Source organism: Capra hircus, chromosome 18, assembly GCF_001704415.2.
Source record: "Capra hircus breed San Clemente chromosome 18, ASM170441v1, whole genome shotgun sequence".
NCBI classification, from domain to species: domain Eukaryota; kingdom Metazoa; phylum Chordata; class Mammalia; order Artiodactyla; family Bovidae; genus Capra; species Capra hircus.
In genome coordinates this window covers 57,480,541-57,506,869 of record NC_030825.1, presented here as the reverse complement: position 1 = coordinate 57,506,869, position 26,329 = coordinate 57,480,541, and the positions used below count along the sequence as shown (strand labels likewise).

General features: G+C 52.7%; 1 protein-coding gene across 4 annotated transcripts in view; it reads right to left on the bottom strand.

Moving 5' to 3' along the window:
- The window catches only part of MYH14 (myosin heavy chain 14), a 78,350-nt gene continuing 55,409 nt past the window's right edge, over nucleotides 3,389-26,329 (bottom strand). For all 4 annotated transcript variants that reach the window (XM_018062842.1, XM_018062841.1, XM_018062839.1 and 1 more), the window contains 16 exons: nucleotides 24,659-24,871; nucleotides 23,946-24,090; nucleotides 22,402-22,608; nucleotides 20,465-20,569; nucleotides 20,213-20,365; nucleotides 18,814-19,062; nucleotides 15,224-15,436; nucleotides 14,440-14,652; nucleotides 13,030-13,191; nucleotides 11,963-12,091; nucleotides 11,319-11,407; nucleotides 11,101-11,224; nucleotides 8,092-8,300; nucleotides 6,175-6,283; nucleotides 4,330-4,502; nucleotides 3,389-4,156 (listed from right to left, as the gene is read on the bottom strand). In XM_018062842.1, coding sequence (XP_017918331.1) covers nucleotides 3,997-4,156; nucleotides 4,330-4,502; nucleotides 6,175-6,283; nucleotides 8,092-8,300; nucleotides 11,101-11,224; nucleotides 11,319-11,407; nucleotides 11,963-12,091; nucleotides 13,030-13,191; nucleotides 14,440-14,652; nucleotides 15,224-15,436; nucleotides 18,814-19,062; nucleotides 20,213-20,365; nucleotides 20,465-20,569; nucleotides 22,402-22,608; nucleotides 23,946-24,090; nucleotides 24,659-24,871 — 2,653 coding nt within the window. In that variant the 3' untranslated portion in view covers nucleotides 3,389-3,996. The remainder of the gene's footprint in view (nucleotides 4,157-4,329; nucleotides 4,503-6,174; nucleotides 6,284-8,091; nucleotides 8,301-11,100; nucleotides 11,225-11,318; nucleotides 11,408-11,962; nucleotides 12,092-13,029; nucleotides 13,192-14,439; nucleotides 14,653-15,223; nucleotides 15,437-18,813; nucleotides 19,063-20,212; nucleotides 20,366-20,464; nucleotides 20,570-22,401; nucleotides 22,609-23,945; nucleotides 24,091-24,658; nucleotides 24,872-26,329) is intronic.

Genomic DNA, 26,329 nt, shown 5'->3' with positions numbered 1-26,329 from the left:
ACCCTTCACCCCAGGAGGGCAACCCATCATGCACTGATTTTTTAAAAAATTAGCAGCAGTGTGGGGGAAGGAGGAACAGTCACCAAAGCCAAAAACGGGAACTGAGCTCAGATGGTAGAAGCGGAGGCATGAAGGGGGGCGGGGCGGGGAGGGCCTGCGGACAGCTGCTCCCTCAGCCTTTAGGAGCATCCCGCTGGTGAATTTCACTCTCTTCATCCGCCTCTCCTGCTCCCCCCGCACCCCCCCCACTCCCCCAGGGATCTGCTCGCCTCTATTGCTGCATGGACTCAGACCTCCCATCCCGGTATTCCTGGGATGTTCTGGCCCTAGCACACAAAATTCCGCAACACCGGCCCCCGCCCCCCGCTCCCCTAGATTCCCAGGACTTGAGACCTGCCCTCAGAATTCCTGAGGCTGATTCTGGCACGCATCTTCCAAATCCCAGCACGCTCCTGGGACTTAACCTCTCTGCACATAGATGCTACCTGCCCCCCCAGTCCCCCCTCCCCTCAGTCCTAACCCCTGGGCTGCATCCTAGCACCTCTCAAACCTCCAAGACTTGACCCAGCCTTTGGGATGCTCCAATTTTTGCCACACTCTGAACACTTCCTGGACACCCCTAAACCTGACATCAGACATTCAGCTCAGGTTCCCCTGACTCTAGAATTTTCAAGATAGGCTCAACCTGTCTGCAATTCCAGGGAACCAGATCTTTCCGGGGCACCCCCCTTCTTATGGATAACTCTGTCCCCTCCAAGAGCCCCTTTCTTTAAATGGTGTCCCAAAGGCACCCTCATAGACGCCAATGTTTCCCAGAGGGTCATATTTGCACCCCTGGCGATGTGCTGAGGTTTTAAGCGGTACAAGGACAAACACTTTTTGTCTTTCCTAGCATTTCGCATATAAGCCTGTAAGTCCAGATACTGCTGCTTGGCCCGGACACCGTTTATTTAGGTTAGAGGTGTTTACATTTAAAATGTAGAGGCTGTTCCCGAGTGGAGGAACGCTGGAATATCAGAAGCTTGGGAAACAATGACATATCCACCCGGGCTGGGATTCCAGCTAGCCCCTCCCCCGCGTTCCTCAACCCCCGACGCTCGCGGGTGGAAAATCATTTCTCACATCCCATCCTGGCTCAAGGATGCGCTACCTCCCCCAAGCCCAGAGACCACACCGGTCCCAGAGTCCTTAGGGGACTCCCCTTTTTGGAGTTGGGGGCCCACGGAATTAGCAACCTCCCTCCCTCTGCTCCCACCGGCCTCAGGAACACCCCCCACCCGCAGGTTGGGGGGACGTCACTGAGCACGATTCTAGATGCAACGATTCCTATGCAAGGGGCATTTTGAGTCCCCCCATTCTGCCCTCGGACCCTGAACCCTGGCGAACCAGGGGCGAGGGGTGGGGCGGGTTCTGGTGGGAGCGGGGTGGGGCGGGGTAAAGGGCTAGAGGCTTCAGACACCAGGGTATGGGGTTGAAGACTGATTATATTGCCAAAGGGTTTAACTTCTTAAAACCCCAGATACCCCTGACCCTCACGGAAGCCGAAAGGTGCGGGGAAAGGGGGTGAGGATTTTTCTAAAGGGTACAGACTTCTTCCCAACGCCTACCCCCACCCCCTCCGGCTCGCCAATCTGCCACACGTACCCAGCTTTTTAGTTCAGCTTTTGAAAATAACCACAATCATTACAAACCTCTACAAACGTTATTCTCCTTTCCCGTCCCCCAAGTCAACAGTGTGGGAGTCGGGGAGGGAGAGAGAGAGCTGAAGGGACAGCTTCCAAGTCCCGCGCCCCTTTCCCCCCGGCCGCCAGGGTGCCTGCAACTACACGCATGCGCTGCATGATGCGCTCCCCACACGCACGTCGCGCCCCTCCTGCGCTCCGGGACGCACCGACACGGGGCAGGGGGCGGGGTGATTGGGGAGGAGTGGACGGCGGGGGTCTTTCTGAACACAGCGGCTCCTCCCCAACGCGCACACAGCAATAAGTTTCTCACTCAAAAGTGGGCGGGGCGGGCCTGGCCTGTCGTTGGGGTGGGGGGAGTGGCAAGGGGGCGCTCTCAGGGATGGGGGAGGGTGTCCGGAGTCAGTCTGGGGAGGGGAGGTCTGCAAATCGTCCAACTCTGGTGCTAATGGCGGGTCTTCTCAACCCACCCCCAGGGCAGGGAGGGAGGGGTCGGCGTGGCCTCTCCCCCAAGCCTCCCCCACGCCCACCCTGGGTGCATGAACCGCCCGTTGCAGAAGCTGCCGCATGTCACCCCCTCTCCCCAAAGAAAAAGTGTCATGCCCCACCCTTCCCACCCACCCTGTCACTCCCCACCAAAATAAAAGTTTCCTTTTCATTTAAAAGTTTCATCCTCCTTGTCTGCAGAGAAGGTCTCCTGAAGGGGGCTTTGGGGGGAGACCTAAGAGTTGGGTCTTCAAGAGCAGGGGTCGGACTAAAATGGCAAGGGCATGCACTTTGAGGGTGCAGACATGCCCCTCATCGCTGGCTCTCACATTGTGATTTGGGAGGGAGCAAGTATCTACCTCAGTTTCCCTGATTGTAAAAATGGGGATCCATGAGATGGTTGGACGGCATCACGGACTCAATGGACAGGAGTTTGAGTAAATCGCGGGAGTTGGTGATGGACAGGGAGGCCTGGCATGCTGCAGTCCATGGGGTTGCAAACAGTCTGATACGACTGAGCAACTGAATTGAGCTGACAGTCCTAATTGGAAAGTCATATGACCCAGGTCATGTGAGCTCATAGATGAAGGTTTCTAGTCTCCGGAAAAGGGATGGACCTGGGTTCCCAGTGTGGGCTCAGGGGTTACCCACTCTGAAGCCAGACTGGGTTCTATTTCTTAGTAGCTGTTTGTCCTTGGGCAAGTCTCTTAACCTCTCTGAGCTTGTTTCCACCACTCAGAAAGTAGAGGGGGTGCTCTATTCATTCAACCAATATAAAAAGGAGGGGGTGATCTAGTCATTCAGCAAATATAAAAACGTTAACTATACCAGGCAGTGTTCTAGACACTGGAAAACAATGAAATCTCTACATCTAGGGGTTGAGACTAATGTCCCACATTTAGCACAGCTCGGTAAATAGCATTCAACAAACAGCTCAACAGTCACTACTGTCGTGGCTTTGCAAAGATTTGAGAGTCAGCTAGAGTGCAGCTCCCCCTCCTACCACTCACTGACTGGGAGGCATGAAAGCCAGGGACCCTGCAGCTCAGCCTCAGTTTTCCCATCTGTATAATGGAGGGGATACCTCGGAGGGAGGCCGGATGAGGAAGTCCCCGACACCGACCTGCTGAATTACAACCAACCGACTGCCCCCCAACGCATCACCGCCCCTTGCCCGTCCTGTCTCCCTACCCCTGGAGGAACACACATAGCCCTCAGGGTCCAGTTGGGGTTGGAGTTTATTTCTGCAACAGTTTGAAGGCTGGGAGGGTATGGGGCCTCCTCAAGCCCCCATGGGAAACTCCAGCTGAACTGTGATCACACAAGAGCAACGGGAGGGAACCTGAGGGTAGGGGGGATGTGTGAGGTCCCCTTATTCTGCCCTTCTGCAAAGGTCAAAGGCTGAGGGCCGCCTGGAGCTCAGGGTGCTGTTGCTCAGAAGTTCTGGGGTCGGTGGCTAAGTGGAGAGACAGGGAGAGGGAAAGAGGGAGGGGGAGGGGGAAGGGGCGTGGAGAGCCAAACTCCCTTCCCAACAAAGATCATTCATAACCGAAGGAAGGATTTGGAACTGGATGGGAACCCAGCTTGCCGCCCACACCCGAATTTCTCCCAAGTGAGATCGCCCCAGTCCGCGATCCCTGCTTGCCCACTCCTCTGTTTAGGGGTTCACGGGAAAGTCTCCCGGGACCCCCGGAGTGGGCTGGATAAGTGCTGTCATGCCGGAAGGCAGTACTTTCGAAATGCAAGAAGCCAGAGGGCGGTTCTCAGGACAGGCACCTGGCGGGGGTGGGCCAAGGAGGGAGGGCCCGGCGGCTGGGGCAGGGTAGGGTCACTGCGGTGGGGCCGCAGCGGACCCTTCTGGCTCCGGGGGCGGCGGCCCGGACCCCGGCTCCGCCTCTTCCGCCACCGCCTCCTCGTCGGACGCCACGCCCTCCTCCAGCCGGAAGACCTGGCGCACAGTGCGGGTGGTGAAGGTGAGGGGTCCGCGCCTGGGGGAGGAAGGAGGAGAGACCAGGAGGCAGTTACCGGAGGAGGGGAGAGAGAAAAGTGAAAGGCGGGAGGATACGGAGAAATAGAATAAAATGGGGAGGGAGGCACAGAGCGAAGACGGAGGAGCTGGGGGTTTATGCAGAGAGGTTGCGCGTGCACTGGGTGGCCTTACCTGAGCCGGTTCCTGAGCGTGTTCAGCTCCCGGTTCATGGACTCGGAGGCCTCTGTGACATCCTCCAGCTCGTGTTGCAGTCTCCTGCGGACCGCCTGGGCCCGGGAAGCCTCCTCCTCGGCCTCCTCCAGCTGCCGCTTCAGCTGCTTCACTCTAAGGTTGCCCTTCTCCAGCTTTTGCGGGAGCCGGGGAGTCAGGTCATGTCTCTGTGTGCGGCTCTCACCCAGAGCTCCCCACATCTCCATCCCTCCTCTATCCTGACTGTCACACGCCCTGCCTTCTGTTCACACTTTTGTTCTGCTCTCCTAGATCCTCTCACCAGCCTCCAGGTCAGGCTCAAACGCGAGACCACCCACCACTCGGTCGCAGAGGGGTCTCTCTATGCTCGGATCTGCCCCTGCCTCTGCCCTGCTCAAGGTCCTCCCATGGTTCTTCAGTGCCCCGGGACAAGGTCCCAGCCAGCACCTCCGCCTGGCGTTCCAGGCCCTTGCCTGGTCGTCTTCCCATAAACACACGGATCAGGCCATCTGTAGTGAGACCCTCCCCCAGACCCTGCCATCTCTCTCTCTCCAAGGAGAGGACACACATAATCTGCCTCCAGCCAACTTCTCTAACCTCATGTATCACTCAACGCCCCCAACCCCATTCTTCTCTCGAGTTATTCTGCTCTGCTTCTTTGCTTGGGACTCATTGAGCTGATTTCCATAGCCCAGGGTCCTTGCACCTGCTATTCCCTCTTCCTGGCTCTTTCTCACCCTTCAGTATCAATTCAAATGTCACTTTCTCAGAAAGGTCTTCCGGACCACCTCCCTCCCAATCTAGGGAGGATTCTCCAGTCCTCTGTATCCCCCTCTCTCTTTATTCTCTTCTTTCTTCATAACCCCTTTCACAATCTGTAATTATCTTTGCCTGTTTATAGGTTTACGGTCGTGTCTTCCTCTTCCTGTGTTGAAAATGTGAACGTCACGAGGGCCAGGGACATTCTCTACGTCATTCACAGCCATATCTCCAATGCTTTGCACAGTGCCTGGCACGCAGGTTGAGCAGGTGCTCAACAATTGTTTTGTGAAATAATTGGCGAATAAAACACAGCTGAGCTTTTAAGGGCACAGCAAACAGTCAGTCGCATTTGAGCCTGGGGTGGAGGCTGGCAAGAGGGTCTAGGAGGATCTGATCCAGACTGTCTTTATTAATTGTGCGACTTTGGATTATACCCCCTTCTAAAGTTTCCATTTTCTCACCTGTGAAATGGAGCTGATGAGAGAATGCAAGCATGCATGCTGTCTGCTTGTTTAAGTAAGGAGCACAGTGTGTGGGACACATTCACCGATCAATAAATAATTAAGGGCACAGATATGCAGCCAAAGTGCTGAAGGTTGAACTCTGGCTCCATCTCAAATAAATAATTGTGAGCAAGTGACTTCAGTTTTCTGACACGAATAAGAGGGAAAATAATAGTACCTACCTCATGAGTTCTGATTAGGCTTAAGTGTTACTACATGTTATGTCTTTAGCACTGGCTAAAGAAAGCTCTCAATAAACACCACTTTATTATTTAAGCTGTGGCCTCGCCTCTGGGTAGGATTTAACTTCTTCCCTCTCATTAGCTGTCTCAGCTCCCCACCAGGGCTTTTCCTAGAGTCCAGAATTCACAGATCACAAAGTCACTGATTCAGGCTCTCCGCTGATGCACCAAGGCCCAGGACGTTATCTGCACTCGGCTTTAGTCCAGCACCCATACACTACCTCTTGTGATGGGAGCTCACTACCTCTAGAGATGTCGCGTGCTACTTCTCAGGCAGTGGTCCCCACCCCCACTGCTTCTCCATGACGTCAGCTGCTCACCTGGTCCCGGAGCTGGTCAGCCACCCTCCGCTCCTCCTCCACCTGGAGCACCACCTCTTTAAGCCTCTTCTCAGCCCTCCGCACCAGCTTGCCAGAGAGGATGCGCTCCCTGAGGAGAGGCACGAAGGGGAGAATCAAGAGTTGCTCACCTGGGGTTCTACCCCTGCCAAGCCTCATCCAGCAGCTGCCTGTTCTCAGAGTGGCCTCTGCCCACCTTCCCACCCACCTGCAACTGGCTCCCACAGTCTACGGAGGCCTGGTTGTACCAGGCTACCACCAGGGTACCTAATCCTTAACTTCAGCTAAGATGCTTGATGTTCCTAAAAGTGTCTCCATGACTACACCAGTTTTCCACATCCCACTAGGTCTCTTATGTTCTACCGTATCCTCCACCTGGCTCCCAGTCTTCCTCCTCTTAGGGAACTGACCCACTGACCGCAAGTCTCCAAATCAGACCGCCAGGCACCATCCTCACCCATTTTCTCTCTTTTGCCCCACCCCCCGCCTGTCAGTACCCAAACCTTGTCGCACTATCCCCTGGACTCTGCCCTGCCCCCTCCTTAGCCTCACAGCCCCAGCCCCCAGGGGTTCAGGACTTATCATCTCCCACCTGACCTCCCTTCTGCCTGGCCTGGGAATTTTCTTTCTCCCTCTCTTCTCTCTTCCTTTTCAAGCTCTTTGTGTTTGTAGAACACTCTGGGAGCCCCAAACTCTATCCTTAACCACCTCTGCTGTCTTCCTTTCTCACTCACACACTTTTCTTTGGACACACTCAGCTGTGCCCCAGGTTTCTACAACCATCAACAGCCTGGTGTCCACTAAATCTGTCTCCTGAGCTCTAGCCTGGTTCAGCCCCCAGCCTCAGCTGCCCACTAGACCCTGTACACCCTGCACTGGGCTCAATGCCTTCTCCCAAACATGCTCCTCCTCCCAGTTTCCCATGATCCACCTAGATCTGCAGGTCAGACACCCGGCACCATCCTTGCCTCCTGTCCCCTGAATTTCCCTATCCTGATGCTCATCCATTCTCTCCTACATGGACCATCATACTAGGGTGAAGTCCAGGTGATGGGGCCCCTAGCAATGGCAACCATGACTGGATATTCTCTTATGTCTGAGCTGGCCACGTGCCTTGCTTGACAGGATATGGCAGAAGCAACACTGTACCAGTTCCAAGCCTAGGCCCTAAGAAACTTTCTCTCTTGGAACCTTCACTCTGTCATATGAACAAGCCTGGGTCAGCCTAGAGCAGAGACAAGTTAGCCAAATTGTCCCAGGCAAGGCTGTAGACATGTGAGAGCCCAGCCAAGATCAGCAAATCCATCTAGCTGACTTTCAGCTGAGCAAAGATGCGTGAGGGAGGCTCACCAAACCCAGATCAGCAGAACCTACCAGCCATTCCAAAGACTCATGAACAATAATAAATGATTGCTGTTTTAAGTCACTGAAATTTTAAGGTGGTTTGTTAGGCAGCTTCCCTGCATATGGGGCTTCCTTTGTGGCTCAGATGGTAGAGAATCTGCCTGCAACGCAGGAGACCAAGGTTCGATCCCTGGGTCAGGAAGATCCCCTAGAGAAGGAAATGGCAGCCCACTGCAGTATTCTTGCTTGGAGAATTCCATGGGCAGAGCAGCCTGATGGGTTACAGTTCATGGGGCCACAAAGAGTTGGACACGACTGAGTGACTGACACGTTATGCAGCTATAGCTAACTGCTAAGTTACTGTTTACATTATATAGTGGGAATGCAGTTACTTGCAGCACAGAGCATCCTAAACGATACAGGAAACCATCAACCATTAATATTATGATGCCTTTTGGATGTTTCTAAACCAGGTGCTTGTTAACACAGCTCCCCTTTGTCTCATTGCTCAGAATGTGAGGGTTGCCCTCCAGCTGTGCCTCCCTTCCCACTTACCTGCTCTCCTGCTCCAGCTGCTCCTCAGCCTGGGCCAGCTTGGACTCAAGGGCAGCGATGATCATCTTCTGGCGAGCTCGGGCCCCAGCGTCTTCCTCACCCAGGCGGTCCCGGAGCTCCTGGACCTGCCGCTCCAGCTGCTGCCGCCCACTCTCTGCCTTAGCTGAGAAACTGCGCTCAGCTGACAGTTCTGTGGTCAGTGATTCTACCTGTAGCAGTGGGGAAGGCAGGACTGTCATGGTGGAGTCTCAGAGGGAAGGTGGGAGGTAAACGCCAGAACCTCCCATAACTAAGTGAGTTGATGCTTGTTAAGTGCATAGCACAGAGCCTGGCACATAATAAACACTCAATAAATGTACTTTTCCTTGATTGGCTTATCAGCCAACAGCTGTGCCAGCTCTGGGTTTTAACATTTTGGATAGGTTTTTGCTATTTTAATAAGACCACAAGAGGAGAGTGGTGGTCCAGTGGTTAGGACTCTGAGCTTCTAATGCAGGGGGTCGGGTTCGATCCCTGATTGGGTAACTGAGGTTCCACATGCTGTACAACTCAGCCCAATAAATAAATGAGTCAAGATGACTATCACAGGCTTGTTTAAATGCTGTCAATTCTATCTTTGACTGTGAATGAGTCTATTCCAAGGGTTATCACATTTTTGTTTGCACCAGGCTCATCCAGAGAGCTTGTGGGAAAAAAAGAAAAAAAAATGGACCACAGGATCCCACCCTCCAGAGATTCTCATTCAGCAAGTCTGGAATAAGGTCCATGAATCCACATTTTCAACAAGCACTCAGGTGGTTTTGATAGAATGATATGCACGATCGTTTTGAGAAAGGCAGGCTCAATTAACAGGAGCTACTATATTGCTAATGTGTAACCACACCCCTAGTAATAGTGCCTGTTTATTTATTCATCTCGTACTCCGAGTGAGATCCTATGCTGGGGACACGGAAATGAGTCAGATGCAGTCTGATTCATACTTTACTTCATTTCACCCTCACAGGAAGAGACCGACTTGGTGATTAGCATATGCTATTTTTTTTAACCTTTTATTGGAAAACAGAACCGTGAGACAGAAAAAGCAAAAAACAGATCAACTATATGGTTTAATAGGTTGGGCTTCCCTAGTGGCTCAGATGGTAAAGAATCTGCCTGCAATGAAGAAAGCCTAGGTTTGATCCCTGGGTTGGGAAGATCCCTTGGGCAAGGGAATGACAACCCACTCCAGTATAGGTTAATAAAAAGCAAACATCATTGTCACCCCTGCCCAGGTCAAAAAATAGAACTTCATGCATCCATTCTACTAACAACCTCTTCCTTTCACCCCAAACAACATGCCATCCTGACATTTTTCTTTATTTGGATGTGCTGTGCAGTTTGTGGGATCTTATTTTCCCAACCAGGGGTTCGATCCGAGCCTCCTGCATTGGGAGTGCAGAGTTTTAACCACTGGACCACCAGGGAATTGCCCCCTCCTGACTCTCAGGGTGATCACTTCCTTGCTTTTTTTTTTTCCTTTTGAGTTTTATTATTCAAAGATGCATCCCTAGATTCTATAGTTGAATGCTGTCCATTAAAATTTTTTTGTACATGATTTTTAAGTCTCTTTTAATCTACAGTTTCCTCCTCCATCCTTTCTAAAGTGTGTTAGTCGCTCAGTTGTGTCCAACTCTTTGTGACCCCATGGACTATAGCCCACCAGGAGTTTACTGCATCTCCTGCATTGGCAAGTGGGTTCTTTACCACTGGGCCACCTGGGAAGCCCATGCTGGATTGGAATGGGCCCTAAATCCAATGGGCTTCCCTCGTCGCTCAGTGGTCAAGAACCCACTTGCCAATGCAGGAGATGCAGGTTTGAACCCTGGGTCAGGAAGATCCCCTGGAGATGGAAATGGCAACCCACTCCAGTATTCTTGTCTGGAGAATCCCATGGACAGAGGAGGCTGGTGGGCTCAAGTCCATGGTGTCGCACAGTCAAATGTGACTTAGCAACTGAACAGCCTCGCACTAAATCCAATATGACTGGTGTCTTTGCAAGAAGGGAAGGAGGCACAGACACACAGAGAAGACACAGGGAAGGTCATATGAGGCAGAGGCAGAGACCAGGCTGATGGATCTACGAGGCACGGGTTGCTGACAAGCAACCAGGACAGAGGCCTGGAAGAGACGTTCCCTCAGAAAGGACGAACCCGACGACACCTTGATTTTGGACCTCTGACCTCCAGAACTGTGAGAGAACAAGTTACTGTCTTTTTAAGCCACCCAGTTTGTGGCAATTGGTTGCAGCAGCCTCAGGCAGCTAATACAGTGACTAATTAGTATTTTTTTAAATGTCATTGTGTACTTGAGGGTTTAAACAGATTTGATGGATTTAAATCAGTTGTAATTATGCCCGTGGTTGAAGCTCAAGCTGCTCCATTTGGGGCCAGTTGGGACCCTTTCCAGGTTGGCTTCTAAATGCTTTTGAGATCACCAGGCTAGCTTCCTGGGGAACTGGTGTATTATGGACTGAATGTTTGTTGCCCCACAAATTCATATGAAGTCCTAACCCCCAGTGTGTATCTGGAAATGGGGCCTTTGGGAGGTAATTAGGACTAGATGAGGATAAGAGGGTGGGGCCCCCATGATGGCATTAGTGCCCTTATAAGGAGATATCAGATAGCTTGCTCTCTCTTGCTCCCCCCACATGCACAGAAAGTTGAGCCCAGTGACTGCAGGATGAGATGATGGCCACCTATAAGTCACCACTTACAAGCCAGGAGAAGAGGCCTTGGAATGAAACCTATATTACCAGCATCATGCTCCCTGGATCCAGCCTTCAAGAAGCCTCAGAAGCACAACAGAATGAATGCATCTATTCCTCCCCCACCTAGAGAACTCCTATTCAACCTTCAAAACCCAACTCAAATATTCCCTTTTCCTATGTGGATTGAAAAAGAGGATTGAAGGTGTTATGGTCCCAGGTCAGTGTGGCCTCAGGCTGGCAGGGGGTGATCCAGCTGTGCTCACCTGCAGGAGCAGCTTTCGGTAGCGGTCATTGAGCAGCTCTGCATTGCTTTGCTCCTCCTCCAGCTCCTCTTCCATTTGCCCCAGGCGCCCCTCCAGCTGACGTTTCTCATCCAGAATGGCAGCTCTAGGGAGAACACGCAGGGCAAGGTCACGGGAGGTTGAGAGGGCAGGATGGCCAGAAGAGGGCGCCCTGCCCCATATTACCATGGGCCACTCACTTGCTAAGGCTTCCGTTGGCCACCTCATCTGCCATCTCATCCCTCTCCTGCTGGGCCTGCCGACGGGCACGGTCAGAAGCGGCCAGTTCCTGCAACGAGCAAAATAGGCAGGTGGTCAGCTGCGGCGATGGGAGGCTGGCTGAGCACTGGCCTCCCTACCCCTCACGCCTCAAGTCTCTTGATCTTTTTTTCACTGCACTTGGACACGCTGCCCCTGGATAACCTTGGAATGAGCTTCAGTCTACAGGCAGATGTCTTCTAAATCCATCTCCGCAGTCCCTGATCCATGTCCACTTCTTGCTGCCCGCCTGCCCGGATCCTTCACCCTCATGGCCTCCTCACTGAGCCCAACATCTCTTTTCAGACCAGTTCCTCCTCCAGTTTCCCTCAGTCATCAGGCCAGACCCCCTCTCCCCCCCTCCTCTGCCTTACCACCCAAAGCCCTGTCCATCCTGCTCCTTTACGCTCTCTGTTCCCTCTTCTGCGTCCCGGCTCAGGCTTCATCGGCCCTGTCCAGCCTCCCTTGCCTCCAGTCTCTCTACTCTAGCCCATCCGCACACCGACCTTGTGGCTTTCCGGTTTGGGTCCCTGGCCCCGCCCACCAGCGACCCCACCCTCCTGAGCCCCGCCCACCCCGGCTTCACCTCCTGCAGCCGCAGCACTTCCGCCTCTAGCCCCTTGAGGCGCTTCTCACTCTCCCGGTTCTGGGCAAAGATCTCCTCTCGAGAACTGCGCGTCTCCTCCACCTCCCGCCACAGCTCCTTCATCTGGGCCTGGGCGGAAGGAAGCGAGTGAGTGGGCCCAGCCAGGTCACAGGGAATGCCCCCAGCCCCGCTACCCTGGCAGTCAGCCCTGTGGGGGCTCTCCGTGAGCAAGCAGAGTCCTGAGGACTTGGGCTTCTGCACCCCGCTCCCAGCCGCTGGCTGTGTGACCATGGGCCAGCTCTCCCCTCGTCTCTGGGCCTTACTTTTTTTTTTTTTTTTAAAGCATATCAAAATTAAAGCAAGCGTAAAGTGGGGATAATATGTGGACTCTGGAGTAATAATAGAGTTGGGAGGCACTTCCATGGCGGTTCAGCGGTTAAGACTCCCAAGTTTCCACTGCAGGGGGCGCGGGTTCATCCATGGTGGGGGAACTAAGATCCTCAAGTCAAGCAGCTTGGTCAGAAAAAAGTGCTGGAAAACACCGATCACTTACCTTGGGCCAGCTTCTATTCTGTACACATACTGAAAACCTTAAGCCTCACAACTCCAGTTGGTGGGGACTATTTTCCTACCCAGTTTACAGATGGAGAAACTGAGGCACAGAGACGTTCAGCAACGCACTGAGGGTGGTAAGTGGCACAGTCACGACCTGAATCCAGGCTGCCTGACCCTGGCGTTTACACTTTCGGCCACTTTGCTACCTGGCAACTATTTATTTATGCCCCCATCCAGCGGCATGTGGGATTTTAGTTCCCTGACCAGGGATCAATCCTGTGCCTTCTACAGTGGAGGCGCAGGGTTTTCATCACTGGGCCGCAGGAAGTCCCAAAGACTAAGCAATTTAAGTAAAGGAACTAAAAAATATAAAAAGAGGATAGAGCTGTTGCCTAACGTGGGTGCTTCTCCTGGGATCAAGAGGGCGGGGTCGGAGCTGGTTTGGAAGCCGGTTTGGGAGCGGGAACGAGGGCGTGGCCTCCCCTTTCCGCGGCTTAAGCCCCACCCCTTACCTGCATCTTGCGAAGCTGCTTCACCGCCTCCTCCTTGCCTTGCCCGGCCGCCGTGGTCTGAGACTTCAACTCCTCCAGCTCGGCCTCCAGCTTCTTGCGGGCGGCCATGGCCAGAGCACGCTGCTTGCGTTCCTCATCGCGCTCCACCTCTGCGTCCCTCAACTGGGAGAGGCGAGGTCGGGAGGGGCGGGCTCAGGGGACAGGAGGCCCAGGCTCCCCCTACATGCCAGTAGCATAGAGGTCTATCCTCCAGCCCCTGCCCAGGTCTCCAGCCCCACTCCTCCTGCCCCTTGCCTCTCTCTGCCACAAACCCAACCATCCTCTCCAACCCCACAGCCCTGGCTCAGGCCTTATCCCTCCCTCTTGCCCCAGCCTCCTCTTTGCTCCCATCACTACTCTCTAGCCCATTCCTGAAGGCTCTAGAAAGGTCCTTCTACAATCACAGCTGACACTGCTCCTGGCCCTCCTGTGGCTGGCTCCTTGGTGCCCTCAGGACAAAATCGTGCATGAACCCATGGCTGGATCAGTGGGGCCAAGGGAGATTTAAAAAGAAACGGTCAGATACTGCTCCCCAGCCTGGCCTTGGATCATCTCTTCATCACTTGCTCTGGGCTCTGGGCTTCCTAACTCCAGTCTCCCCTGCTCCAGTCTGCTGCCCACATGGCCCCAGAGGGCTCTTCCTGATACTCAGGGCTGACCCGCCCCTCCCACACATCACCGAGTGAAAAGCCTTGCCCGCTGCAGACCATAGGAAGTTCCTTCACTGAATGAAGGATGGATGAATGAATGTGCAGAGAGAAATATGGAGTGAATGAGGAAGCAGGTGAAGAAATAAATGAAAAAGGAAGGAAGGTCACGGATGAAGTGGGGTGAAGACAAGCTGGTCAATGAGCAGGTAAATGGGTATACGGGTTGGTTGAGGGCGCAGAGGAGGTGGGTAGATACTGGGGCGGTTGGGTAAATGAAAAAGGAAGGAAGGTCACGGATGAAGTGGGGTGAAGACAAGCTGGTCAATGAGCAGGTAAATGGGTATACGGGTTGGTTGAGGGTGCAGAGGAGGTGGGTAGATACTGGGGCGGTTGGGCTGGAGAGAGGAGGTTGATTGGAGCGGGTATTGGGTGGATGGAGAAGTCGGATGCAGAGTTGGTTGTTTAGAAGTCTTGGCTGGTAGGGAGGCTGTGTACGGGCGGCCGGGCAGCGGGCTCAGTAGATGGGATGGTGGTTGGGTGGACCAGTTAGTGGATAGAGGGTGTCCAAATGGGTCCTTGTGCGTGTGGGTTCTCCGGTCATGGTGGGCTGGGGAACAGGAGGATGGCTGGCTAGCAGGTGGGACTTGGGTAGAAACCTAGAGTGGCAGGCGGATGGGTGAGACTTCCGGGCACGCCGAGCTGGGCGGCGCCCTGCCCATACCTGCTTGGCCAGCTGCCGCCGCCTCTCCTCGCCCGCCTCGTCGCGGCCCTGCAGGTCCCGCTCGTGTTGCGCCTTGAGGGCCTGCATGGTCACCTCCAGGCGCAGCTTGGCATCCTCGGCTGCCGTCAGCTCGTCCTCCAGCTCCGTCACCTGCATACGCAGGTCACTTGCTGCCTGTTCGGCCACCCGGCGGGCTCGCTCCAGCTCATGCACCTGGGAGGGTGGGGGGCAGAATGAGAGTGAGCCCTGGGCACCTGGACCACCGAGGTGGCGGGGGGTCAGGCCCGGAGATCTATGCTAGGCTAGAGGGGAGGGGAGCTCTGATAGACGAGGGGGAGGCAGCGAGGGGACATGTCCATCCTAGCTCCTTCTTGTCCGGAGTCACCTACACACACCGTGAGCGGCTCTCGTGCTCAGTGTGTACACGTGAGCAAGTGTGTTTGACGGGAGAGTCTGCTCACATTTCATGAACACGCACCTGCACATGGGTGTTTTCTAAGAAGCTCCCGTGCTCAGTGTGTGCACACACGTTTGCTGGAAGATTCTCCCTGTGTGCTCGGCCCATGAACAGTTGCCTGTTGATGCCTGGCTTTCCTCACTTCCCGAGTGTGTGCGTGAACACGGGGACTCTCTGAAGCCGGTCCCCTTCGCCCTCCGTGTGGGAGAGCACACACGTGTGCTTGCGTGCCCCAGCGTCACGGGGTGGGGGTGGGGCGTGTGGTCGCCCACGTGTGTGTGTGTATGTCTGTGTGTCCCGGGGACCCGGGGACCGGAGGCCGCTCACGCTCTTGCCGACGTCGTCCTTGCTGCTCAGCAACGCCTCCAGCTCGGCCCGCAGCGCGCGGTTCTGCCGCTCGAGCTCCTCGCGCGCCTCCTGCTCCTCCTCCAGGGCCCGGGTCAGGGACAGCGTCCGGGCCTCGCGTTCGCGGCCCTCGGCCTCAGCCCTCTCTCGCTCTTCCACCGCCCGCAGGACCGCCGCCTTCTCCTCCGCCAGGAGCTTCCGGGGTGAGGGAGATGGGGTGGGGGAGACAGGTTAGCTAAAAGGAGTGTACAAGGGGATGGGGAAGAGAGAGGGGCCGAGGACGGAGAGACAGACAGACAGAGGCAGAGACACCAGAGGGAGGCAGAGGGCTCAAAGTTTCCACTGGGTCCCAGACCAGCTGGCGCTTCAGTGGATCACTCTGGTGATGGGAATGCAAACTGGTGCAGCCGCTCTGCAGAATAGTGAGGAGGTACCTTTAAAAACTGAAAACAGAGTTACCATGTGCCACAGTGCTCAGTTGCTTCAGCCTGTCGGACTCTGCGACCCCATGGACTGTAGCCCGCCAGGCTCCTCTGTCCATGGGATTCTCCAGGGAAGAATACTGGAGTGGGTTGCCATGCCCTGCTCCAGGGAATCTTCCTGGCCCTGGGATGGAACCAGAGTCCTCAGCGTCTCCTGCTTTGGCAGGCAGGTCCTTTAGCACTTGTACCACCTGGGAGGTCCTAGAGTTACCATATAATGCAGCAATCCCACTCCCGGGTATAGAAAACTTTAATTCGAAAAGATACATACACCCCAGTGTTCACTGCAGCGCTATTTACAATAGCCAAGACATGGAAGCAACCTAAATGTCCACGGATGAAGGAACGGATAAAGAAGACGTGGCCTATTATACACAACGGAATATCACTCAGCGACTAAAAAGAATGAAATAATGGCATTTGCAGCAACATGGATGGACCTAGAGATTATCATAGTAAGTGAAATAAACCAGGCAGAGAAAGACAAACATCATATGATATCACTTCTAGGTGGAATCTTTTAAAAAATGATGTAATTAAATGCATTTATTTACAAAACAGAAACAGACTCACAGATACAGAAAACAAACTAACAAACTCGTGGTTACCAAAGGGGAAAGGGGGGATGGATAGATTTGGAATCTGGGATTAACAGATATACACTACTATATATAAAACAGACAATTAACAAGGACCTGCTGTAAAGCACAGGAAACTCTACTCAGTATCTTCTAGTAACTTATAAGTAAAAGAATCTGAAAAAGAATATATGTATCATATATAAATATATGAGACACTTTGCTGTACAACTGAAACTAAGGCAGCAGTGTAAATAAACTACACTTCAAGTTTAAAAAAAAATTAAATGAAAGGAAATTTTGAACCAAAAAAAGGAAAAACCTTAAATGGATCAAACTGATCAGCCCCTCACTTTATATACCCAAAAGAGGAAAGGGTTTTTTTTCTTCCTGTTGTAGTCATAGTAGGAAAAAAAATACATAAAAATTTAAAATGTACTTCAAACCTTCACTTTTTTTTTATGACAGAGCAACTGATGAACAATAAAACAAGACATGCAAATATATATATATATTTATATGTATATTTGTTGCTGTTGAGTGGCTAAGTTGTGTCGACTCTTTGTGACCCCATGGACGGCAGCATGCCAGGCTTCCCTGTCCTTCACCATCTCCTGGAGTTTGCTCAAACTCATATCCATTGAGTTGGTGATGCCATCCAACCATCTCATCCTCTGTCGTCCCCTTCTCCTCCTGCCCTCAATCTTTCTCAGCATCTGGGTCTTTTCGGATGAGTCAGCTCTTGTGTTGTTGGAAGAGGCTGTTTGCTATGACCAGTTTGTTCTCTTGGCAAAACTCTGTCAGCCTTTGCTCTGCTTCATTTTGTACTCCAAGGCCAAACTTGCCTGTTACTCCACGTATCTCTTAACTTCCTACTTTTGCATCCCAATTTCCTATGATGAAAAGGACTTTTTTTTTTTTTTTGCTGTTAGTTCTAGAAGGCCTTATAGGTCTTCACAGAACTGGTCAACTTCAGCTTCCTTGGCATCCAGTAGTTGGGGCATAGACTTGGATTACTATGATGTTGAATGGTTTGCCTTGGAAATGAACTGAGATCATTGGGTCATTTTTAAGGTCACATTCAAGTACTGCATTTCAAACTCTTTTGTTGACTATGAGGGCTACTCCATTTCTTCTAAGGGATTCTTGCCCACAATAGTAGATATAATGGTCATCTGAATTAAATTCACCCATTCCTGTCCATTTTAGCTCACTGATTCCTATGATGTCAGTGTTCACTCTTGCCATCTCCTGCTTAACTATCTTTCTCTCTCTCTCTCTATCTATCTATATATATATATAACACAAATTAATTATTTAAAATTTTTTTCAATGATCTATGAAATAGTATTAAGCAATCGAACATACATGTATTTGGAATTTGAGAAGAGAAGGGAAGAAAGAGAAAATGGGGCAGAAAAATATTTGAAAAAATAATGGCTGAAGATTTCCACATCTCATCAAGAACACTAACCCAAAGCTGTTGGAAGCTTGGCAAACTGAAGTAGAATAAACACAAAACCCCACAGCTGGATATCATAGTCAAACTGCTAAAAAGCAAAGATAAAGAGAAAACAGTCCGAACCAGCTAGAAAACCACATCACATTACCTACAGGGAAACCATGACTTAGATGATTGTTAACTCTAAATATGAAACAGTGGAGGCCCCAGAACATGGAATGATCTCTTCCCAGTGTGGAAAGAATAAAACCTGAAATTCAACAGCCAGTGAAAATTCCTTTCAACAATAAAGGCAAAAATAAGGACTCTCCCATTTTCCAGATGAAGAAAATGAGGCAGAGAGATTGTGCAATTTACCCAAGCCACACAGCCAGAAAGGGCTCCAACTGGGATGTGAACCTCAGGGTTGCCTGATCTTAACGCTCTGGGGTTCTGAGAATTTTATTCCATTCTTAGATTGTCAGATGCTTAGTATGACCCCCACTTTCAATTTTTTCTTTCTTCTTCTACTTTCTTTTGGCTGTACCACATAGCTTGTGGGATCTTAGTTCCCCAACCAGGGATCGCACTGGAGCGATGCAGTCCATGGGGTCGCAAAGAGTCAGACACGACTTAGTGACTGAACAACAGCAGCAGCAGTGAGAGCACGGAGCCCTAACCACTGGACTGCCAGGGAATTCTCTTATCCCCATTTTCCAGATGAGCAAACTGGGGCTGAAACGGGACAAGCAGTTTGCCTGAGGTCCACAGTGAGTCAGTAGGAGAAGCAAGATGTGTTATTTCCTAAGTACCCTCTGGTGTATCTGCAGGACGCCTTTGGGAGTAACAATGGGTACCAGCAATAATTATTTGGGGGCAGGAGACATAAGCCAGGATCAATGGGCATTCTATCCTATAGAGGCTCAGAGGGAAGAGGCATCTTGCCCAAAGGTCCTCACAGGTTCACAGCTGAGCTGTGACATCACCTGTTACTGATCGCTCACAATGACCGTGACGGGCAGCGTGGGTGAGCATCCCAGTTCCCCAGGTGGCTAACCCAAGGTGCCTCACCTGGTCGAACTTGCGCTGCTTCTTCTCCAGCGCGCTCACGAGCTGCCGCTGCTGCTCCAGGTCCACTGTGGCATCGTCCAGCTCCTGCTGCAGCCGTCGGCGGCCCCGCTCCAGCCGCTCCACCACTTCCGCCTTTTCTGCCAGGCGCTGGTTCAGGACCTCAGCCTCTCGGGCTGCCCGGCGCCGAGCCTCCTCCCCTGCCTCCAGGGCCCCTGCCTCCTCTTCCTGGCGCCGCCGCCACTCTGAGAGCTGGGGTTGGGGGTGGAGGAGAGAGAGAGAGGGTGGCACCCATGTCAGTGACCCGGGTGTGAGTTGGTGGGGCCCCATTTCCCAGATGAGGAGACTGAGGCTCAAAGAGGGAAATGATTCACTCCTTTGGGCACTTCTGCCTGAAGAGTAGGGATGAGGTTGTGAATTCTTGGAGCCCCAGCTCCTCCAGGACGTTTAAATGGTTTCCACAGGACCCAGAAGATGAATCAGACATGGGTTCTGCCCTGGGGAACCCCCAGTCTGATGGGGAAGACTGAGTGTCACAACCAGGATGATAGAGGCTAAGGTAGAAATAGGGAAGCCACAGGAGTCCACCAGACGGGTTCAAAAATCTATTGAGAACATTCAAGAGACTTCCTGGAGGATGGAGCATTTGTGATGGATCTTGAAGTATGCATAGGAGTTTTCCAGTTAAAGAAGTATATTCACAGGTATACATTCATCATTCATTCAACAGGCATTTCTCAGGGCATCCCATATATCAGGCTTAGGCTGGGGACCCAGATCTAACTCTGATGGGGTCCCACCTTCAGGGAGCTTTCAGTCTGGCAGGGGCACTCATGGGCAATGACAGTTCTAGCCAGTCAGGGTGACTGGAGTGGGGACAAAGCAGAAAGAAGGGTTAAGGAAGCTCAGAGAGGGGTAGTGAGGAATTTCTTAGAACAGGAGAGGTGGATGCTAAGTCCTAATAAATGAAAAGCATTTTCCTACATGAAGTGAGGAAAGAGAGATGAGAGATGAATATAGCTAACGGTGAAAGAAGGCCCAGAGAATGCAGGTTCTCTGACAACCTGGTGAGAGGCATGGGTTTTGTCCAGGGCGGGTAGCTGGAAAGCCCTGGGAGGTCTGTGAGCAAAGACAGGACAGCATCAGCTTGGGGATTAGAAAGACCACGTGAAGGATGAGCCAGAAGGGGAGAGACTAGAGGCAGGGAGGTGTGGAGGTAGGCTGAGAGGAGGACCCAGGTGAAAGAGGATGAAGTTTGCACAGGGCTAGGGCTGTGGGGACAGCGAGGAGGGGAGTCTGGCTTGCAGCGGTCTGGCTTGTGACACGCTGGCCTGTGGGGTCACCCCATGAGCCATGGAACCCAGGAGGAGCCGTGTGGGGGTCTCCCTGCAGGGCTGTTCACCTGGGCCTGGGCAGCCTGCAGCTCGCGGCCCGCCCGCTCCCTGGCGGCGGCTTCCTCGTCCAGCTGCTCCCGCAGCCCGGCTGCCTCCGCCTCCAGGGCTCGTGCCCGGGACCCCAGGGCCAGCTTCGCCCTGGTCTCCTCCTGCAGCAGCTCCTGCAGGTGGACGGGAGGATGATGTTTAGTGTGGGCAGGAGGGTGGAGGGGGCGCGGTCTGGGTTAGGGAGCGGGTGGTGAGATGGGAGCTGGAGTCACCTGGGCATCGTGGAGCTGGGCCTCCATGCTGGTCAGCTCCTTGCTCAGCCTGATGGCTCTGGACTCGGCCTCACTCAGGGCTCCGGACACATTCTCGAGTTCAGCCTGTGGGGAAGGGGCATCTTATCATGGCAGCTTCCTGCCAGCCGACCCCCCTGCTTTCCTGCCTCAGATCCCCACTACCCACTGCTGGTGGGGATGTAAAAGGGTGTAACTGCCACAATAATCAGTCTGGCAGCTCCTTAAAATGGTTAAATGCAGAGTTTCCACGTGAAAGTGAAAGTGTTAGTCTTTCAGTCCTGTCTGACTCTTTGTGACCCCATGCACCATAGCCCACCAGGCTCCTCTGTCCATGGGATTGTCCAGGCAAGAATATTGGAGTAGGTTGCCATTCCCTTCTCCAGGGGATCTTCCCAACCCAGGAATCGAACCCAGGTCTCCTGCATTGCAGGCAGACTCTACCATCTGAGCCACCAAGGATGTTAAACCAGAGTTTCCACAGGGCCCAGCAATTCCGCTCCTGGGTCCGTACTCAGGAGAAATGAAAACAAGTCCATGCAAAAACCTGTACAAGGGTCTTCACAGAAGCAGCATTCACAACTGCCAAAAGGTGGAAACAACCCAAACGTCCATCTACAGATGACTGGATAAACAAAATGCGGTCTCTCTAGACAATGGAATATTATCCAGCCATAAAGCAATGAAGTACAGATAGACGCTACAACGTGGATAAACCTTGACAACATCATGCTAAGTGAGTGAAGTCAGACACAAGACACATAGTGTATGATTCCACTTCTATGAAGTGTGCGGAATAGGAAATCGAAAGAGACAGAAAGTAGATTAGTAATTGCTAGGGCAGGGGGTGAGACTGGGGGACCTTAACCCTAACTCTTGTACAGGATTTCCTTCCAGGGTGATGAAAAAGTCCTAAAATTAGATTATGGTGATAAATGTACAACTCTATGAATATACTAAAACTCGTTGTTCAGTTGCTCAGTGGTGTCCAACTCTTTGCAACCCCACGGACTGTAGCACACCAAGCTTCCTTGTCCTTCACGATCTCCTGGCGTTTGCTCAGACTCATGGCCATTGAATCAGTGATGCTATCTAACGGTCTCATCCTCTGTCACCCGCTTCTCCTCCTGCCCTCAATCATTCCCAGCCTCAGGGTCTTTTCTAAGAGTCGGCTCTTCATATCAGGGGGCCAAAGTATTGAAGCTTCAGCTTCAGCATCAGTCCTTCCAATGAATATTCAGGGTTGATTTCCTTTCGGATGGACTGGTTTGATTTTAAATGGGTGAGTTATACAGTATGTGAGTTATATTTCAATAAAGCTGTTCTCCTGGCACCCAAATCACCACCACATGATCCTGGATGCAGCTCCTGGCCTCGTGTTCTCAGCAATAAACAGGTATTGGTCATTTAGTTAAAAAACACAATACAATTAAAATAGAAAACCCACATCTCTCCCAGCAATCACAGTATGACATTTTCTACCTACAGGTTTAAATGTTCGCCCTGGGTTTTTCTAATCAGACCGTGGATTATTTACAGCCAGAAGATAAGAGGGTGAAAGGTGGGCACTGCGGCAGGGTTAAAAGCCGCAAGGTCAGTCATGCCTGGATTCACGCTTTGGCTCTGAGGGACCTTAGACAACCAGCTTCACCTCCCTGGGTCTCAGTTTCCCTGTGTGTAAAATGGGAACAATATTAGCACTTCCTTCAGAGGAGGGCCAGGAGGCTTTAGTAAAAATACACAGGATGTTTGGTATATAGCAACCACTCACCAGTTACTAGCTGTTAATGTGTGATAATGCTGAAGAAGTTGGCAGGGACAGCAGGGTTGATGTGGACCAAACTGAAGCCCAGAGAGGGCAGGCATCTCACCCAAAGTCACAAAGCAGACACCACCGCTGAGCTGGCCGCCCCACTCACCTGGGCTCGCTGAAGCTTCTCTGCAGCCTCTGCTCGGGCCCGCTCCCCGTCTCCCGCGCGGCCCTGCACCTCCTGCAGCTGTGACTCCAGGCGACGCCTCCGCTGCTCACCCTCCTGCCGCGCGGTCTGCAGGTTGCTAAGCTCCGTCCGCAGCTCAGACACTTCAGCCTCCAGAGTCAAACGGGTCTTCTCCCATGTGCCTTTGCTCTGAGGTGGGAGAGAGACGGCAGAGATTTATGACTCCCTTTCTCTACCAGGCCAGGCACATGCATGCCCCATGTCATTTGCACTATTTCCTCTGGAACCCCTCACCATTCCTTAAAGAGCCAGGCGCACTCCTGCCCCAGGGCCTTTGCACTGACTGTTTCCTCTGCCCGGAACATGTTTCCCAGGATGCCAAGATGGGGTCACTCTTCGCGTCCTTAATTTTCTTTATTATGACCTTGTTTATTTATTTCTGGCTGTGCTGGGTCTTTGTTTCTTGAGGGGGCTTTGTCAGGCTGTGGTGAGCAGGGGCTGCTCTCTAGTTGCCACGTATGGGCTTCACATGGCCGTGGTTTCTCTTGTTGCGGAGCATGGGCTCTAGGGCACGCGCACTTCAGTAGTTTTGGCTCCTGGGCTCTAGAGCACACGCTCAATAGTTGTGGTACAGGGACTTAGTTATCCCAAGGCAGGTGGATCTTCCCGGCCCAGGGACTGAACCCATGTCCCCTGCATTGGCGGGCAGATTCTTTGCCACTGAGCCTCCTGGGAAGCCCCTTCCTTCAACTTTTGACTCAGAGGTCACCTTTTCATAGACTCTCTCCATGGCTTTATTTCAAATCACAAAATGCCCCCCTCGCCCCACTATTAGCATTCTGAGCCCACTTTTTGTTCATCATTTTCCCATAGCACTCATAAGCCTGATCTATCCTATGAATCTGTTTAGATTGTTTACACTCTGCTTCTCCTGCTAAAACACCATCTGCACAATAAAAGTGGGTGCTGACTGTCTGGTTCATACTTGGGGCCCTCAGTGTCACACCGGGAACAGAGCACATGTTCAGCGAACATTCGCTGAATGAAAGATGGATCGGGGGGCTTCCCTGGTGGCTCAGTGGTAAAGAATCCACCTGCCAATGCAGGAGACACGGGTTCGATCCCCGGTCCAGAAAGATCCCACACGCCTGCAGAGCAACTCTGCTCCGGGGCCACAACCATGGAGCCTGTGCTCCAGGGCCTGGGAGGCACAACCACCGAACCCTGAAGGCTCTAGAGCCTGGCTCTGCGACCAGAGAAACCACTGCAGTGAGAATCCCGAGCACGGCAGCTAGGGAGCAGCCCCCTGTCACCACAGCTACAGAAAAGCCCGAGCAGCAATGAGACCCAGCACAGCCAATAATAAATAAATAGAATTGTGTTTTTAAAAAAAGATGGATCAGAGACATGAATACCTGAGAAGAGAGGCGAGCTGGCCTAGGACCAGCCAGACACGCCTCCTCCACCCAGCATCCCCCTTTGCCTCCCCGTGGCTCCCCAGAAACCCCAGCCCCGTCCCGACCCACCCTCCGGGCTTGCTCCAGCTGCTCCGCCAGCTCTCCCAGGGCCTGGCCATGGCGCTGCCGCAGCTCCTGCACTGCCACCTCGTGAATGCGCGTCTCCTCCTCCAGAGCCTTCTTCAGCTCCGTCACCTCCTGTTCTCTCTTGGACCTTTTATTGGGGAAGGGGGACAGGGAATAGAATTTCAGAATAGAGGAAGAGTGGGACTTTAGGGCAGCCCCCGACAGCTGGTTGTGCCTCTTCTTACTCTTTCCCTCCAAGGATGGGGACTTCATTCTATATTCCCCGAGGAGTATGGGTGGGGATGCTGCAGGAGGAGTGTGGCTTTAAGAGTGAGCTCCTATGCATCTGTCAAAACCCTATTCAAAACACCCCCTTCTCAAGAAGTCTTCTTGGACTCCCTCCCATAGAGTGATACAAGGGTCTTCTCTGATCACCCACGATGGCCTGTCCTACTCCATTAAAGCTCACTGAGCTCTGGACCAGGTCTGTCTTTGCCTGAATCCGCCTACTCCTAGACTGGGAGTTCCAGAGGACAATGCCTGAATCTGATCCATTTATGTTCCCAGCTTGGTCCACAGCCAGTGCCCAGAAAACAGCTGGTGAATGGCTCAGCATCTGTGCAGATGGAGAGTTTGGACCCATGTCCTTTTCCTCTCCTCCCAACCTGGCTCCACAGGTGCCCAACTGGGGCCAGCTGCCGGCCGCCCAGCCTCACCGGAGCTCCTGCTGTGCGTTGGTGGAGTCCAGCGTGTCCTCCAGCTCGCCCCGCAGTGCCTCCAGCTCCTCGCCCAGGTCCCGGCGCTGCTTCTCCGCCTTGGCCCTGGCTGCGCGCTCAGCCTCCAGGTCCTCCTGGGCCTCAGCCAGCCCAGCCTGCGCCTCCCTCAGGGATTTGAGTAGCTGGGCCCGGGCTCCACCCTCTTCCTCTGCCCTGGGGGTAGACAAGGACCAAGGGGGTTAGTACAAGGACAGGCAGGGGGTGGGGATGATTTCTGGGGGCGTGGAGGGACTGAACATGGCCAGTTCCAGATTCGAATCCCAGCTCTGTCCTTGGACCAGTGGCTCTAGGACTCAGAGCCTCAACTTCCCTAGCTGTAAAATGGGGATGACACCATTGGTATCACAAGGATACTTATTAAGTTCCCTCCACTTGAGAGCCCTCTGCTTTATCATCCCATGTGATGTTCATGGTCACGCAGGAAACTGGGGTGCAGAGTGGGAAAGTACTTGCCCTGGTCACATGGTCAGTGGGTGGCTGACCCCTGAACTCCTCCTCATAACCCCTCTAGGATCAAGCTCTTGCAAAGAGGAGCCGAATGAAGGGGCAGTGTGGACTGCGGATTAAACAGCTCAGGGAAATATGCCAATCACAGTTTGTGTCCCCTGCTTGGACACCTGCCCTGGCAAGTGACAACCTCTCTGCACTGCAAGCTCCCAGTTTGTGAGAGAGCATGCCCGCCCACGTCACAGGACTGCCACAAGGGTGGCAATGGAAACAGTAATACAAGCGCCAAAGGCTACATGTTATATAATTCCACTTATGAGAAGTAGCAAGAATCAGCAAGATCTAGGTGGACGGAAAGCACACTGGTGGTTGCCAAGGGCTGAGGGGAGGGGGCAGATGGGGAGTGATTTTTCAATAGGATTTTTTTTTGAGGTGATGGTAGTGATTGCACAGCATTGTGAATGTACCAAACACCACTCAGTGGTATGCTTTAAAATGGTTAATTTTGCTATGCGAATTTGACCTCAATGCAAAAGGGGAAAAAAATAACAGTAGTAATGGAAAGTAGGAGGAAGCACACCACAGCATCAATTGAGGCCTTCGGGTGTGCCAGGCATGTCCTCAGCACCTTCTTATTTAACCCCCACACTAACCCTGGGCTTCCCTGGTGGCTCAGATGATAAAGAATCTGCCTATAACGCAGGAGACTTGGTTTCAATCCCTGGGTTTGGAAGATTCCCCTGGAGAAGGAAATGTCAACCCACTCCAGTATTCTTGCCTGGGAAATCCACTGGACAGAGGAGGCTGGTGGGCCACAGTCCATAGGGTCACGAAGAGTCCGACACGACTAAGCGACTATTACACTAACCCTGAGAGAGCTTCTATAATCGCCCCCATTTTCGAGATGGAGAAACTAAGACTTGAGAGGTGATGTTACTTGGGTAAGTTCATGTGGCCAGAAAGGGGAGGAGTTGGGATTTGAACTCAGAAGTCAGGCTGGAGGGTGCACGTTCTTAACCCCCTCCACCAACCCCTGTTCCATCAATTCTGCAATGCATGCTTCCCCCAACTCTAGCTGCTCTGAAATCCAGCTGCATCCATACACAAGGGCGCCTGAGGTCGCAAGGGTGAAAAGCATCTAAAGCAGTGAGCACCATGTCTGGC